This window comes from Macaca nemestrina, chromosome 1 (genome assembly GCF_043159975.1).
Source record: "Macaca nemestrina isolate mMacNem1 chromosome 1, mMacNem.hap1, whole genome shotgun sequence".
Taxonomy (NCBI): domain Eukaryota; kingdom Metazoa; phylum Chordata; class Mammalia; order Primates; family Cercopithecidae; genus Macaca; species Macaca nemestrina.
Window position 1 is genome coordinate 210589919 of NC_092125.1, and position 14106 is coordinate 210604024.

At 49.3% G+C, this 14106-nt stretch overlaps 1 protein-coding gene and 1 long non-coding RNA gene across 3 annotated transcripts in view; one reads left to right on the forward strand and one right to left on the reverse strand.

Moving 5' to 3' along the window:
* LOC139363842 (uncharacterized) overlaps nucleotides 1-14106 on the reverse strand; it is a 62748-nt gene that overhangs the window by 11556 nt on the left and 37086 nt on the right. The window lies entirely within an intron of this gene.
* Nucleotides 5037-14106, forward strand: part of LOC105494422 (ArfGAP with SH3 domain, ankyrin repeat and PH domain 3) — a 54879-nt gene continuing 45809 nt past the window's right edge. The window contains exon 1 of one of the 2 annotated variants that reach the window (XR_011624892.1): nucleotides 5037-5271. Coding sequence is in view for 1 of the 2 variants with exons in the window: in XM_011762819.2 (XP_011761121.1) it covers nucleotides 5143-5271 (129 nt within the window). In the remaining variant the exon portion in view is untranslated. The remainder of the gene's footprint in view (nucleotides 5272-14106) is intronic. The other variant, XM_011762819.2, reaches the window with a different exon arrangement.

Consider the following 14106-nt stretch of genomic DNA (forward strand, 5'->3'; position numbering starts at 1 on the left):
TTTAAAAATTATGGCATTGAGAGTACAGTATTAAATGCATTAGGTACATCAAACACTTGCAATCCTTACAGTTTTCTCTCCTTCTCTATTTTGATCCAATATAAACATAGTCTTGGGCATGACATAATATCAAACACCCATAGATTACTTAAAGATTACCCCAAACCTAGAAGTTCAGAAAAAATTTCACTGTAATTGAATTGTTCACATAATATTTAAGTAAAAACAAAAAGTTATTTTACTTAAAAAGAGAGAGCGAGAGAGAATGGCCAGGATCAGTGGCTTAGACCTTTGGGAGGCTGGGGACGGAGGATCACTTGAGCCCAAGAGTTTGAGACCAAAGTGAGACCCCTGTTCCCTGACCTCCATATAAAAATTAAAAGTTAGCCCAGTGTGGTGGCACGCATCTGTGGTCCCAGGTACTTGGGCGGCTGAGATAGGAGGACCCCTTGAGCCCAGGAGGTTTAGACTATAGTGAGCCATGATCATGCCACTGCACTCCAGCCCGGGTGACAAAGTGAGACCCTGTCTCAAAATAATAACAATAAAACAAAACAAAAAACGCTCTGAAGTCATGCAGACCTGGGATGGAATCCTGGTGCTATTACTTGTTCATTCTGAGTTTATACAAATTAATCTCTCTGAGCTTTCATTTCACTGAGATGGGAAGCGTAACGTCACCTACCTCATAGGGCTGCTGTGAGCATTGAGTGGGTGTTGAGTGAGCTATTGCTTGTACAGCCCTTGGCCCTGTGACTAGTACATAGTAAATGCTCAATAAATAAATAAGTGTGCCAGAGCCCCAGATAAGGAAACAGATGATTACAGTCCACAGTGGTAATTGCTGTGGTGGGGGATACTGGGTCCTATAGGAGTCCAGAGTAAGGACGTCAAGGAAGGGTTCTTGGAGGAATTGACATCTAAGTTGGCCAGCTGAAAGGAGGTGGGAGGGCATTACAGACAGAGGGGAGAACAGTGCAGGGGCTCAATCATAGTGGGGACAGAGAGGTGAGAGATCAGCCTGTGAATGGCAGGAGCAACAAGACCGTGCAGGGCTAGACATCCACGAAAAGAAGTTTGGCTTTTATTCAGAGAGCAGTGGCGGAGCACTGAAGAGTTCTAAGCAGAGGAGCAACAGAACAGATATGCAAGATTAGGGGCAGGGAGACCAGCAAGGAAGTGAGAGGTGGCGGTGGTCTGGACTGGGTTTGGGCTGCAGATGGAGAAGGTGGTCTCACTGGTGAGACTAGTGACAAGACTTGTTTGAGGGGAGCTTGGTAGAAGAAGAGAGGAGAGGATGACTCCAAGGGGGTGCATGGTGGTGCCTTCCATCAAGACAGGGACAGAAAACAATCTGGTGCAAGGGGTGGGCGTACGAGATGGTGAGTTCAGTTTTGGACCTGTAGAGTTTGAGGTGTCTGTCTGTGAGACGGTGAAATGAAACTGTCTCATAGGCAGCTGGATACACAGATCTTGAACTAAAGAGTCCAGGCTGGAAATACAGCCTTGGAAGATGTGGTTGGCTCAGTAACGGCTCCCAAAGATATCCAGGTCCTAATCCATGGAACCTGTAAATGGCACTTATATAGCAAAAGAAACTTTGCAGATGTGATTAAATTAAGGATTTTGAGATAGGGAGATTATCCTGGATTATTTGGATAGGCCCTAGATATAATCACAAATGTCCTTATAAGAGGGAGGCTGAGCACTTTGGGAGGTCGAGGTGGGCGGACCACTTGAGGTCAGGAGTTCGAGACCAGCCTGGCCAACATGGTGAAACTCTGTCTCTACTAAAAATACAAAAAATAAAAATAAAAAATAAAATATTAGCCAGGTGTGGTGGCATGTGCCTGTAATTCCAGCTACTCGGGAGGCTGAGGCACAGAAATCCATTGAACCTGGGAGGCAGAGGTTGCAGTGAGCTGAGATCATACCACTGCACTCCATCCTGGGCAACAGAGCAAGATCATGTCTTTAAAAAAAAAAAGAGAGAGAGAGGTTGAATTAGCTGGGTGTGGTGTCATTCACCTGCAGTCCCAGCTACTTGGGAGGCTGAGGTGGGAGGATCGCAAAAGCCCAGGAGGTTGAGACTTCAGTGAGATGTGATTACTCCACTGCTTGGAGTGACAGAACAAGACCCTGTCTCAAAAGGAAAAAAAAAAAAAAAAAAGAGGGGGCCGGGCGCTGTGGCTCATGCCTGTAATCCCAGAACTTTGGGAGGCCGAAGCGGGCGGATCTCCTGAGGTCAGGAGTTTGAGACCAGCCTGACCAACACTGAGAAACCCCATCTCTACTAAACATACAAAATTAGCCGGGTGTAGTGGCGCATGCCTGTAATCCCAGCTACTCTGGAGGCTGAGGCAGGAGAATCGCTTGAACCCGGGAGGCGGAGGTTATGGTGAGTTGAGATCGCACCATTGCACTTTAGCCTGGGCACCAACAAGAGTGAAACTCCGTCTCAAAAAAGAAGAAGAAGAGGGGTGGGGAGGCTGGGAGAAATTTGACCACAGGAAAGAAGGCAAGTAAGATGCTTGAAGATACAGCTGTCCTTGAAGGTGGAAGGTGCCGTAAGCCAAAGAATGCAAAAAATACAGCTCTTAAAGCTGGAAAAGCAAGAAAACAGATGCTCCCTTATAGCATCCAGAGGGAGTACAGCCCCGCTGATACCTTGGTTTTAGCCCAGTGAAAGTCATTTCAGACTTGTGACCTCCAGAAATGTAAAAGAAAAAATGTGGCCAGGTGCGGTGGCTCATGTCTGTAATCCCAGCACTTTGGGAGGCCGAGGTGGGGGGATCACCTGAGGTCAGGAGTTTGAGACCAGCCTGACCAACATGGCAAAACCCCATCTCTACTAAAAAATACAAAAATTAGCTGAGTGTGGTGGCACATGCCTGTAATCCCAGCTACTTGGGAGGCTGAAGGAAGTTAGTGGTGATTTGTTATAGCAGCAACAGGAAACTAGTACAGAAGACATCAACATTACCATTGGGCTTGGATGAGGAAATCCAGGAAGGCTGACAGGGTGAGACATGCAGAGGATTTAGCAGAGAGCTCCCAAGGACTCCAGCATTTAGGATTCCTGCGGAGGAAGCGCATCTCAGAAAGGGCTCTTGGAGCAGCCAGAGGAAGGAGGGCCACCAAGTAAAATAGTTCTCCTAGGATTCAGGGGCAAGGGGGTTTCAAGGAGAAGGGAGTGGTTAACATTGTCAGGTGCTCCTAGAAGTCAAGCAAGAAAAGTGCCTGAGTCCAGGAGTTTGAGGCTGCTGTGAGCTATGATCATTGCATTGTACTTCAGCCTGGGCGACAGATTGAGACCTTGTCTCTAAAAATAAATAACAAGAAAAGTGCCTGTTTGGTTTCAAGAGTTGACCTTGAAAGGAACTGTTGGAATAGTTGTCTTCTCTATCAGATGGTACACATTTTTTTCAACTTTTAATTCTTTCTTTCTTTCTTTCTTTCTTTCTTTCTTTCTTTCTTTCTTTCTTTCTTTCTTTCAGACAGGGTCTCACTTTGTCACCCAGGCTAGAGTGCAATGGCACAATCTCAGCTCACTGCCTCCTTGACCTCCCAGGTTAAAGTCATTTTTCCTGCCTCAGCCCACCAAGTAGCTGGGACTACAGGCAAGAGCCACCACGCAGCAGGGCTAATTTTTGTATATTTTGTAGAGACAAGGTTTCGCCATGTTGCTCAGGCTGACCTTGAACTCCTCCTGAACGATCCACTCACCTCGGCTTCCCAAAGTGCTAAGATTACAGGAGTGAGCCACTGCGCCCGTCAACTTTTAATTCTATTACACAGTAGTATATGGTCATTGTATAAAAGTTAGGATATACAGATTCACCAAAAGAAAACAAATTACTCATAATGTCTTCAGCTAGTAACATTTTAGTGCATATCTTTCCGGGTTTTTTCTTTTTTTTTTCTTTCCTTTTCTGTGCGAGAAAAGAAAAGATTCTCTAAATCGCCGCCCTGTGGGGTAAAATACCATGAGGCCATTTTAAGAGGGGGAAATTCAGGCTTAGAGAAGCAGGTAATTTATCCAAAGTAACCAAGATTGGAATCTAGGTTCCTCTGACTTCAAAACCAATGTTCCTTGCCGCGGTGCTTTCCCAGTTTTTTACTTGGATAACTTTCCCCCAGAGGACCTCAGGCTTCAAAACTAAACCTAAGTGGATTTCTAACCTGAACCCCATCCGTCATCCGCCCCAAAGGATGGTGAGCCAGGTTAAGGAGCGAAAGGCAGGAGCAGGAAGAGTAAAGGCGAGGGTGTGATCGATGGTCTGGTAAGAGGGAACTGGTACACGCACGTGTTCGGTTCTTCGCAACATCACAAGCAAGCGGGCATCAAGCTTCCCATTGTACAGATACGGAAACTGAGGTTTCGAGAAGAGAAGTAATTTTTCCCAAGTCACACGCCCCGAGCCACACATCCCCGGGGCGGCGGGGGTTATCAGGAGGGAATCCCTGGATGCTTGCAGAGCTTAGGCTGAGAGCTGGACGTAAGCAGCAAGGGAGGGGTGGGGCGATTCGGGGCGGAGCGAGGCAAGGAGATTGGGCGGGGCTGGGGAGAGAAGAGGGGAGGGTGGGTTTGGATAGGGCCGAAGGGGCGAGGTCATGGGGAACTCGGAACGGATCAGCAGAGGAGGGAGGAAGAGGCAGGGGGCTCTAAGACTGGGCGCGGAGATGGGGCAGCCTGGGCGGTGCGAGGGAGGAGGATTTGGAAGACCCAGAGCGGATGAAAGGAGACTGTGCCGTGGAGGGGCAGGGATGGGGGAAGGCGGAGGAGTTTCGACTGAGGCCAGGGGCGGGGCATCGAGCCAGGGGGCGGGGTCTGACACCGTGAGGGGCTGGGGGCGGGGCCGAGGGGGCTGGCGAGGGCCCGGGGGTGCGGCCTGAGGCGGCGCGGGGCGGGGACTGGGGCCGGGGCCCGGACTGTGGCCGTGGAGGCCGGCGAAGGGCCGGGGGCGGGGCCGTCCCAGCTGAGGATCGGAGAGCGGCTGGAGGGGCGGGGGCGGGGCCTGCGGAGGGGCGGGGCGTGCGGAGGCCGGGACGGCGCCCCCGGCAGGCAGTGAGGCCGGCTGAGCGCGGAGCAGCGCAGTGCCCCCCGCGCCCCGCTCCGGCAGCCCCACGCCCGCGCCCGCCATGCCTGAGCAGTTCAGCGTCGCCGAGTTCCTGGCCGTCACCGCGGAAGACCTCAGCTCCCCGGCTGGGGCCGCTGCCTTCGCCGCCAAGATGCCCCGGTGCCGGGGGGCGGCGCTGGCGCGGGAGGAGGTAAGCGGGCCGAGGCCGGAGGGGTCGGGGGTCGGCGCCGGGCCTGGCTTTGACCTCCACAGGCGTGACCCGAGCTGCGACGGCCCTTCACCGCGCCCCGAAACCTGCCCCCTCCCTAGGTCTGGGAGGACAGAGCGCATCTCCAACAGCTGCGTCCTTACCGTCGAGGCGGGGAGAGGCCCAAGGGACCGTTTTGGGGGGCCTCGAGGTCACTTCGATGACAGACTCCACAGGTCGGGGGACGTACCCCAAGTGCCCCGCGTGACCACCTCATCATATATGTGTTTGCCTAGCGCCTTCCAGCCGCAGTTTGCGTTTTCATCTTCGGAGCCCCACAAGTGTGACCCCCGAGTCACTCCTCTTCTGAGAAGCAGGCTTCCCGCCTCAGTCCTGAACTTTCTTTCCCCGGGCTGCAAGGAGGCCCTCTCCCCCTTGCGGCTGGTTCGGAGATTTGGCCCGCGTTTGTGGAATGAATGCGGATGGGAAGGCGCCAGGAGCCGGGGTTCACCTTGGCCCGGCTGTTGGCAAGTTTATCGTCTCCTCTCCCCTCCCCTCTCCTCTTTGTCTTTCCCAGCAAAGCGTCCCAGGCCTTTTCTTTCGGCCTTGCAGGCTGCCCCACCCCATTCCCATGAGCTTCGGAGTTCCTTCCATTCCTCTTCTCCGAACCTGCCGCAACTTTCCCCAGCTCCTCTGCAAGGAATATTCTAGGACAGACACCCCGTGGCCTTGGTCCAACGGAGAATAATGTGTTTTTACAGCTCCCCATCCAAAGGATAATGTGTTTTTACAGCTCCGCATCCAACCGATGCCCTGAATTTTTACAGCTCCGCGTCCAAAGGATGTCCTGAATTTGGGTGGCATTTTGGACCTCAGCAACTCTTCCACCCTTCACCCTAAGTGTACTAGGCACCCATTGTGGGGCAGATACAAAGCTCAGTAGTTCATAACACCCTGCACCAGTGTCGGGAAATCTCTCCTTCTCTTCTCTCTTGGCAGGCTGGCCCTCCATCTCAGAGTCTGGTTGTACCACTTTGTAAGGGTGATAGAGGATTGTGGAAGGAGCATCGACTTTGGGGAAGGCAGACCTTTTTTCAGATGCTGGCTCTGCAGTTTGCCATTTGGGTGAACGTGGGCATGTGACCTGTTCTGTCATCTGTGGAATGGGGGTAATAATGTGTACCTCACATGAGACAATGCATATAAAGCATGCATCTTTCTTTTTAGAGACAGAGTCTCGCTCCGTCTCTCAGGCTGGAGTGCAGTGGTGCGATCTCGGCTGACTGCAATCTCTGCCTCCAGGGTTCAAGCAGTTTTCATTCCTCAGCCTCCCAAGCGGCTGGAATTACAGGGGCCCGCCACCACACCCGGCTAATATTTGTATTTTTAGTAGAGACAGGGTTTCACCATGTTGGTCAGGCTGTTCTTGAACTCCTGAGCTCAGGCAATCTATCCGCCTTGGCCGCTCAAAGTGTTAGGATTATAGGCGTGAGCCACTGCGCTGGCCCGTGCTTCTTGATAAATGGAATGATTATTATCAGTTTAATTGGCAGATCTCTTTAGACAGTGATTGGGTCTCTTTTGTCTTCATTTGTCTCACAGAGCCTAGCCTTGTCTCATTTGTCTCACGGAGCCTAGCCTACTACTTTGCACATGGTAGGAGTACATGTTTTATTAAAATAAGCAGCCGGTCAGCTTTGGCTTCCTTCCTTGGGCAGAGCCAGTAGCTTGGAGTCCACTGCCTGTGGATGTGGGTTATATTTTACTGTGGGGCTCACAGGGAAACACTGCTGTCCAGCCCATCCTTTGGAGAGCTTCCTGAGGTTTGTCTTCATAGCCTTACATTTCACGACTCAGAAGAGCTCAGTGCCGTCTGCATTCTTAGGGGTTTCATTGTTCATCCTTCTGCCCAGGTTGTTCATTAGAATCTTAAGAGCAGGAGAAGGGGCTCCAATATGAACCTTATCCATGGACAGAAATGCCCATTTATGTAAGTGTAAGTGTAAGCACTGTGTGTTGGGGAGGGGCCCTTAGAATGGGTCTAGAGGCCGCAGCAGGCTCTGTTCAGGGCTCAGCTTTGCCCCAGTTCAGGCAAGACAAAACCCATACTCCTTTGCCTTCAGATTTTTGGTTTGGTGCATGCAGAGGTTCCAACAAAAAGCCTTGTGGCCCCCAAACACAGCTTTTCTCTTCAGCATTTCAGGGCCCCAAAAGTTAAAGTCTGACCTTTGGATTAGACTTCCCTGAGGTTTCCTGTTTGGTTTTGCATTTGCATTTATATTTTGCGATTACATTGTGTTTACATGTAGTTTGATGCTGCAATTTTTTCCCCCAGTTCTGGGCATGACTAACCCACCCCCAGGCTTGAAGCTCTACTTGACCGAATCAAAATGCAACTGATTCTTAAGTCAAGTCTTCCAGTTCTGGCTGGTTTCCTGGGAGTAACTAGGGACCCTGTCCTGGGACTTGCAGCCCTTTTGTACAGTCCTCCTGGGAAGGACCCTGGGCAGATCACAGGAAACTAGAATGTCAGGGTTGAGGGACCCTTTCAAGATAGAGACCAGCTAGAAAGTCTCTCAGATAAGATGGAGAAACTGAAGTCCAGAGAGGCCAAGAGACTTGTCCAAGCTCCTGCAGCTGGATAGTGGGAAAGTTAGCATTTCTACACACGTGTTTTACCCCTGGTCCTGTTCTCTTGCCTTTTAAAGTCCATCTGTCTGTCCTCCCGGTGTAACTTCTGTGAACCTCGTTATTTTATCCTTAAAATGGATCTCTTAATCACTCCCTGCTTACCTTACTGGGTTGTTAAAGTTTTTTGTGTTAAATTATGAAACAGCAGGCAACTGTGAGGGAGTATGTTAAGATAGTCATTACGTCAACCAGCCTCTTCCTGTCTTGGGCCCCTTTATGCCCATGATGTCATTGATATTCACAACAACAGGTGAAACCGGGCCTAGGGCAGTGAAGGCAGCTGCCCTGTGTCACATAGTGGGTCTCTCTGACTCTGCTGTGCTCTGCCTGGGCTCTGGCCAGCTCTCTGTGCCATCTCGACGGACATAAAGGACGCTAAGGACATAAAGATGCTGCTTTGATGTGCTGACTGACTAGGGAGAAGCAGAAGCCTGTTACAGGGACATCAGTAAGAACCCCAGGAGTTTGTCCTGAGTCCCCAGAGAAGGGTACAGTGAATGCCATAAGAGGCAAGTAGAGCAGGAGAGGGGGAGAGCAGTAAGGACTCGTGCAATGTGGGAGAAGTTCCTGGAGGAGGTGATACTTCTAGGTGGAAGGATAGATGAACCCCATTTAGCGGAGAGGACAAGGGGGTGATTTCAGAGACTGGTGGGAAGAGTGCATATTGGGAACCAAGTAAGCCATTTTGACCAGAGCTAACAATTCATACTATATTGTGTGCCTCAAACTGCTAGTGGACACACACCCGCCCCCTGAGTAGGTGTCAGATGAAGCAGTCTGCCACAAATAGGAGGTCTTCAAAGGCTTGTTTTGTATATATTTTTTGAAATTTTAAAATAAAATTTTAATTTGACAAGCAGCACAATTTATTATTATTTTATTTTTTGAGACAGGGTCTTACTCTGTCACCCAGGCTGGAGTGCAGTGGCACAATCATAACTTATCACAGCCTTAGCCTCCCGGGCTCAGGTGATTTTCCCACCTCAGCCTCCTGAGTAGCTAGGATTACAGGCGCCTGGTTAATTTTTTTTTTTTTTTTTTGAGATGGAGTTTCACTGTGTAGCCCAGGCTGGAGTGCAATGGCGCAATCTTGGCTCACTGCAACCTCCGCCTCCTGGGTTCAAGTGATTCTCCTGCCTCAGTCTCCCGAGTAGCTGGGACTACAGGCACATGCCACCATGTCCGGTTAATTTTTTGTGTGTATTTTTTTTTTTTTTTTATTGTAGAGACGAGGTTTCATTGTGTTAGCCAGGATGGTCTCAATCTCCTGACCTCATGATCTACCCGCCTCGGCCTCCCAAAGTGCTAGGATTACAGGCGTGAGCCACCACACCTGGTGTGCCTGGTTAATTTTTGTATTTTTTGTAGGAATGGGGTTTCAGCACGTTGCCTGGCTGGTCTTGAACTCCTGGGCTCAAGCGATCTGTCCACCTCGGCCTCTGAAAATGTTAGGATTACAGGCGTGAGCCATCATGCTCGGCCAGGGCATAATTTTTAATAAGAAATTTAAAACGTAACAGACAAGGCCTATGAACAACTATCTCAATCCCTATATTCTCCCCAGAGGTAATTGCTATGGAAATGTACATGCTTCCCAATGTATGTTCTCATGGAAAATATATTATCGGTGGGGGAATGGGAGTGGCTGGCGGAATGTTTACCTAAACTGGTATCAGGTCTTATAATGCACAGTTTAAATTGTTTTGGAGTCACATTTTTCTTTTCCTTTGTGACTTTTGCTTTTTTGAATCTTGTTTTAGAAAGGATTTCCTTCTTAATTTTTAATATTCTTGTGAATTTTACAGTTTGCTTTGTAATATGTATTTTAGTGTTAAAATTGTGTAATCTTAGAGATTGTTTGCAAGAAACATAAACCCTGTCAAGCTTGTTTCTGTTGGAGGGAAATTTGTTTGTTTGTTTTTTGATCATCAGGCAAGAAGATTGAGGGAAATTGGCTTTAAAGAATTAGATGTGCCTAATGGGACTGAAGAGCGAGAGGTAAAAGTACACCTCTCCAGGGCCTGGAACTGGAGGCTGGGAAGTTGTCAGGAACTAAGGCAGCTAGCTGCTTCATCATTCTTGTTCTTTCCTGCCTCTGCTTCTCTCTGCACATCTGATCAGTGCTTTTGCTCATTCATCATCACACAGGCCCCAAAGCACAGCCCCCATGCTCACGTGACCTCACTGGGCCAGTGTCTAAAGGTAACCGGACACAAGATTGAGCCAGTCTCATGTCCCACTTCCAAGTTCCTGGCAAAGGTTGACAGCCCGGCCCAGCTTCTGGATTGGTTCCAGTAGCTGGGTCTCCACCCCTGGTTTCATCACCAGAGGTCATGGAGGGAAAGTGACAGGCAGGGTAAACATGGCCATTGAGACCTACGGTGTGGGAGGGGGCACTTCTCAGAGAAGAGGGGCGCAGCCTGGAAAGTCCCCTCAGAAGTATCTATGGCGAGTCCTCTTTGTTTCACACAGTCCAGATTCCAGGGGGAGGTGCCTTGCCCATCCTGTTCTGTGCCTCCCTGGTTTAGATCATTTATGCATACGCTCAGGTATAGAGGAACCCGTTTAGAAAATCAGGTACAGGAGTGTTTTTATTTTTTATTTTTATTTTTATTTTTATTTTTTTGAGACGGAGTCTCGCTCTGTCACGCAGGCTGGAGTGCGGTGGTGTGATCTCAGCTCACTGCAAGCTCCGTCTCCTGGGTTCACACCATTCTTCTGCCTCAGCTTCCCGAGTAGCTGGGACTACAGGTGCCCACCACCACGCTCGGATAATTTTTTGTATTTTTAGTAGAGACAGGGGTTCACCGTGTTAGCCAGGATGGTCTTGTTCTCCTGACCTTGTGATTCGCTCACCTCGGCCGCCCAAAGTGCTGGGATTACAGGCGTGAGCCACTACCCGGCTGGAGTTTTTTTTTTTTTTTTTTTTTTTTTTTTAAAGACAGAATTTCAAAAAAAAAAAAAAAAAAGACAGAATTTCACTCTTGTCATCCAGGCTGGAGTGCAATGGCACAATCTGGGCTCACTGCAACCTCCACCTCCCGGGTTCAAGCTGGGATTCAAGGATTTTCCTGCCTCAGCCTCCCGAGTAACTGGGATTACAGGCACTCGCCACCATGCCTGGCTAATTTTTGTAATTTCAGTAGAGAGGGGTTTTGCCATGTTGGCCAGGCTAGTCTCGAACTCCTGACCTCAGGTGATCCACCTGCCTCTGCTTCCCAAAGTGCTGGGATTATAGGCATGAGCCACTGCGCCCAGCCAGGTATAGGGGTTTAAAAGATTTAAAAGATGAGATTAGAATGCTAAGGGGGTGCAGCAAGACTTGGAGGGTCTTGAATGCCAGTTGAGCATTCTGACTTTTTGTTGGGCAGTGGGGACAAGTGGACCCAATCATGTTGCTCAAGGAATGGATGAGGTTGGCCCTGCCTGCTCCATGCCAGGCCCTGTGTGAGGCACTGGGCAGATGCATCGCTCGGTTAAAGAGATACAGTCCCTGCCCTGTGGACCTTACAGTCTTCTGGCAAAGCCTGACAGGAAGCAGGCAAACAAGTCACAACCAGGTGCAGTGGCTTATGGCTGTAATGCCAGCACTTTGGGAGGCCAAGGTGAGAGGATCACTGGAGCACAGGAGGTTGAGGCTGCAGTGAACTCTGATGGTGCCACTGCACTCTAGCCTGGGCGATAGAGCAAGATCCTGTCTCCAAAACAAAACAAAACAAACAAAAAGAACAAATAAGTCACAAATTGCTCATTGTACTAAGTGGCACGAAGACTCATCCTCCTTGTCAAGGCCTTCCTTGAGGTTTGTTCCGGGTCCTCATCTCTTCAGGGAATCTCGTCCACACATGTGGCCTTAGTTACCTCTCATCTCCAGGTGACTCACACATTTGTACCTGTAGCCCAGATCCTCATGTGCCACTGCATACTTGACCACACTTCTGACTTTCCTCCAGGCTCCCTTCCAGCATTCTTTTCACAATGAGTGGTATGACCTCTCACCTCCACGCTTGTGCCCCTCATCACCAAGGATCATCAGTTTTACCTTCTTTTTTTTTGTTTTTTTGAGACGGAGTCTCGCTCTGTCACCCAGGCTGGAGTGCGGTGGCGCGATCTCGGCTCACTGCAACCTCCATCTCCCGGGTTCAAGTGATTCTGCTGCCTCAGCCTCCCCAAGGCAGGTGGATCACCTGAGGTCAGGAGTTCGAGACCAACCTGGCCAACATAGTGAAACCCCGTCTCTACTAAAGTACAAAAATTAGCCGGGTGTGGTGGCATGTGCCTGTAATCCCAGCTACTCAGGTGGCTGAGACACAAGAATTGCTCGAACCCGGGAGGTAGTTCAAATGATCGCACCATTGCACTCCAGCCTGGGTAGCAGAGCAAGACTCTGTCCTCCCCGCTAAAAATTATTTTATTAAGATCTGATTTGTCAATAGATTTTGACTTCTATGAGGATATAAACTAATCTCACTCTTGTGTCCCTAGTATTTACCATAGAACCATAGTGTGTTTTCAGAAAATATTGGTTGAATAACAAATGAAAGGAAAAAAAACTAAAAAGGAGCATTCGTAGAGAATAATGGTATGGGGGTGCTCCAGATGGAGGGGACGTCTGGCAAAGGTCCTGAGGCAGTAAAGAAGCTGAAATATATGTGACCCTGAAAGGGGGCCCAAGGGGCAAAAGCACTGAGGTGGGCAAAGGGAAGGGTGGCACTGGCTGAGTTCGGGTGGCGGTGGCGAGGTCATATTCAAGTTTGATGGCCCTGGTAGCGAGTTTAAGTTTTATTTCATATACAGGCAAGCAACATAATCCAGTTTATATTTTAGAAAGATCGTATCAGTTGTTGTGTGGAGACTAGATTGGAAGGGCCAGGAGAGGACCCAAGGAGGCCATGCAGTTATTTAGGGAAGAGATGATGGTGGTGTGGATAGGGTTGTGGTTGGTGGAGGAGGAGAGAAGAGCACAGATTGTAGAAGTGTTTTATAAGCAGTCAAGATTTGTTGATGTAGTACATGTGGGCAGTGCTCAAGACTGGGTCCCACATTTCTTTTTTTCCTTTTTCTTTTTTTTTTTTTTGTTTGATTGGGATGGAGTCTTACTCTGTTGCCCAGGCTGGAGTCCAGTGGCACCATCTTGGCTTACTGCAACCTCCACCTCCGGGGTTCAAGTGATTTTCCTGCCTCAGCCTCCCAAGTAGCTGGGACTACAGGTGCCCGCCACCACACCCAGCTAATTTTTGTATTTTTAATAGAGACGGGGTTTCACCATGTTGGCCAGGCTGATCTCAAACTCCTGACCTCAAATGATCCGCCCGCCTCAGCCTCTCAAAGTGCTGGGATTACAAGTGTGAGCCACCATGCCCAGCCTTAAATTTCTGATGGAAGGGTGCCATATACCGAGAAGGGGAAATCTGGCAGGGGAACAGGTTTGGGAGAAAACAAGAATTCTATTTTTTAAAAAATTTTTTGTGTTTTAGAGACAGGGTCTCCTTCTTTTGCCTAGGCTGGAATGCAGTGGTGCAATCATAGCTCACCACAGCCTTGAATTCCTGGGCTTAAGCAATCCTCCCGCTTCCATAGGCACATGCCACCACATCCATGCTAATTTGTTTTTTCTTTTGGTAAAGATGAGGTCTCACTGTGTTGCTTACGCTGGTCTCAAACTCTTGGGCTTAAGTGATCCTCCTGCCTTGGCCTCCCAAAGTGTTAGGGTTACAAGCACGAGCCACTTGCGCCTGGCCAATAATTCTATCTGTATATCTTTATAGGTCTTGAGACATCCAAGTGGAGATGTCAAGAAGGCAATATGTGAGTTTGGAATTCAAAGGAGCAGGCTGGAGATACACATTTGAGAGCTGTCAGCATCGAGACAGTGGGTTTCAAACTTGCATCTGTGTCAGAATCACCTGGCATCATTCCCAGAGAGTATGATTCAGTGGAGGTATCTTAGGCTTTTTATGGCAAGCAAGAGAAACCATCCTGAGCTGATTTAAGCAGAAAAGGGCTGCACTGAAAGGGAATGTTCAGTAGCTCACAGAATTTCTGGGAAGTTGGAAAACTGGGGCTGGGCAGCAGGCAGGATCTCAGCCAAAATCATGCCACCGAGCCAGTTTGGCAGGACACTGCTGCCACACACTAAATGCCATT